This window comes from Tupaia chinensis, unplaced genomic scaffold, assembly GCF_000334495.1.
Source record: "Tupaia chinensis unplaced genomic scaffold, TupChi_1.0 Scaffold000320_1, whole genome shotgun sequence".
Lineage (NCBI taxonomy): Eukaryota > Metazoa > Chordata > Mammalia > Scandentia > Tupaiidae > Tupaia > Tupaia belangeri.
Genome location: NW_006159813.1, coordinates 1,882,577 through 1,883,912, shown reverse-complemented (window position 1 = coordinate 1,883,912; position 1,336 = coordinate 1,882,577). Strand labels below are relative to the sequence as shown.

The following is a 1,336-nucleotide window of genomic DNA, read 5'->3' as shown; positions in this document are numbered from 1 at the left end:
CCTCGGCGGGGCCAGCCGGCGAGTCTAAACCCAAGAGCGGTAAGGATAGGCCCACGGGAGTGGGCGGGGGGCGTCTGCCCTTAGGCCCGGAGAGTCCTTGCTCTCTCGTCTGCTCGGTCACTCTGGGACAAACTACGCTTTCTACTGTGGTTCTTACCTCCCCTTTTTATGGCGCTATTTATTTGCAATTTAAGTTAGCACCTCACTGCATAATTTACCTGCATCTTTGCATTAATAGTTAAAACATCTTGAAGTAGGTGATATTCTTTTTAAAAAAAACAAACAAACAAACAAAAGACACTTTTTTAATAAATTATTTTTAGTTTACATATAGTAGTTGTATATATATATACACACACATATATGTGTACATATACACACATATGTATACATATATACACACACATATATATGGGATATAGTGTGGTCCCCCAAAACCTGTATATAACAATCACATCAGAGCAACAAACACATCTAGTAGGTGTTGTTCTGATTCACATTGTGCAGATGAGGAAACTGAAGTTTGGAAAGGGTAAGGTCACCCAGGTAGTCTGTCCCTAATAGCAGCCCGTAAGAACTGGTTTGTCTTGACTCATTAGTCCAGCTCCTAAAGCCACTAAGTTATACCTTTTAACGTTGAATTGGCATTGGATAGTGTTCAAAAATGAACGGGGAGGGTGGGGCCCAAGGACTTGGCAAACTCAAATCTCATACTTAATGTCCTGCCCCCCCCCCTTCCATTTCTCTGTTGAGGAGGACTCATTCTTCATTGGTTTTGTTCAGTGTGGTGTGGTAACTGAGCTCAGACCCTGAGTTTGGCCTTTAAGTTCTACAAATTGCCAGACTCCCACATGGCCAACCAGGTTCAAGTGCTGGACCTTGCAGCTTTCTCTCTTGCTGGTCAGGTTAATAATAATAATAATAATAATAATAATAGTGACTGGCGGGTGGTGTGATTGGGGCGCTGGACTTCCACACGGCTGGCTGAGGTTCAAGTCCTGGACCTGATGGCTTGCTTTCTCACTTTCCCTTTCTCTCGCTCTGGTCAAATGAAAAATGATAATAATGATTGTAAGTAAAATAAAATAAATAATTAAAAAAGAATTATTTAAATAATAATAAAGTTGAAATAATTATTAAAAAAATGAACCAAGAACTTTGAAGAGTACCTTACATCTATTGTGCACCATATACACATTATGCTTATTTTTATTTTTAAAATTTTTAATATGGGGCCTGTGTGCTTGCCAGAGAGGGAAGGAAAGTCTGTGTACTAATCTCTGTTCTGTCTCCTTTTTTTTTTTTTTTTTTTTTTTTTGGATGTTTTTCTTGTTTG

General features: G+C 39.3%; 1 protein-coding gene across 1 annotated transcript in view; it reads left to right on the top strand.

Annotated features, from left to right (window-relative positions):
* Nucleotides 1–1,336, top strand: part of LOC102495863 (RING finger protein 10) — a 59,280-nt gene that overhangs the window by 226 nt on the left and 57,718 nt on the right. The window contains exon 2 of the mRNA XM_014588957.1: nucleotides 1–39. Coding sequence (XP_014444443.1) covers nucleotides 1–39 — 39 coding nt within the window. The remainder of the gene's footprint in view (nucleotides 40–1,336) is intronic.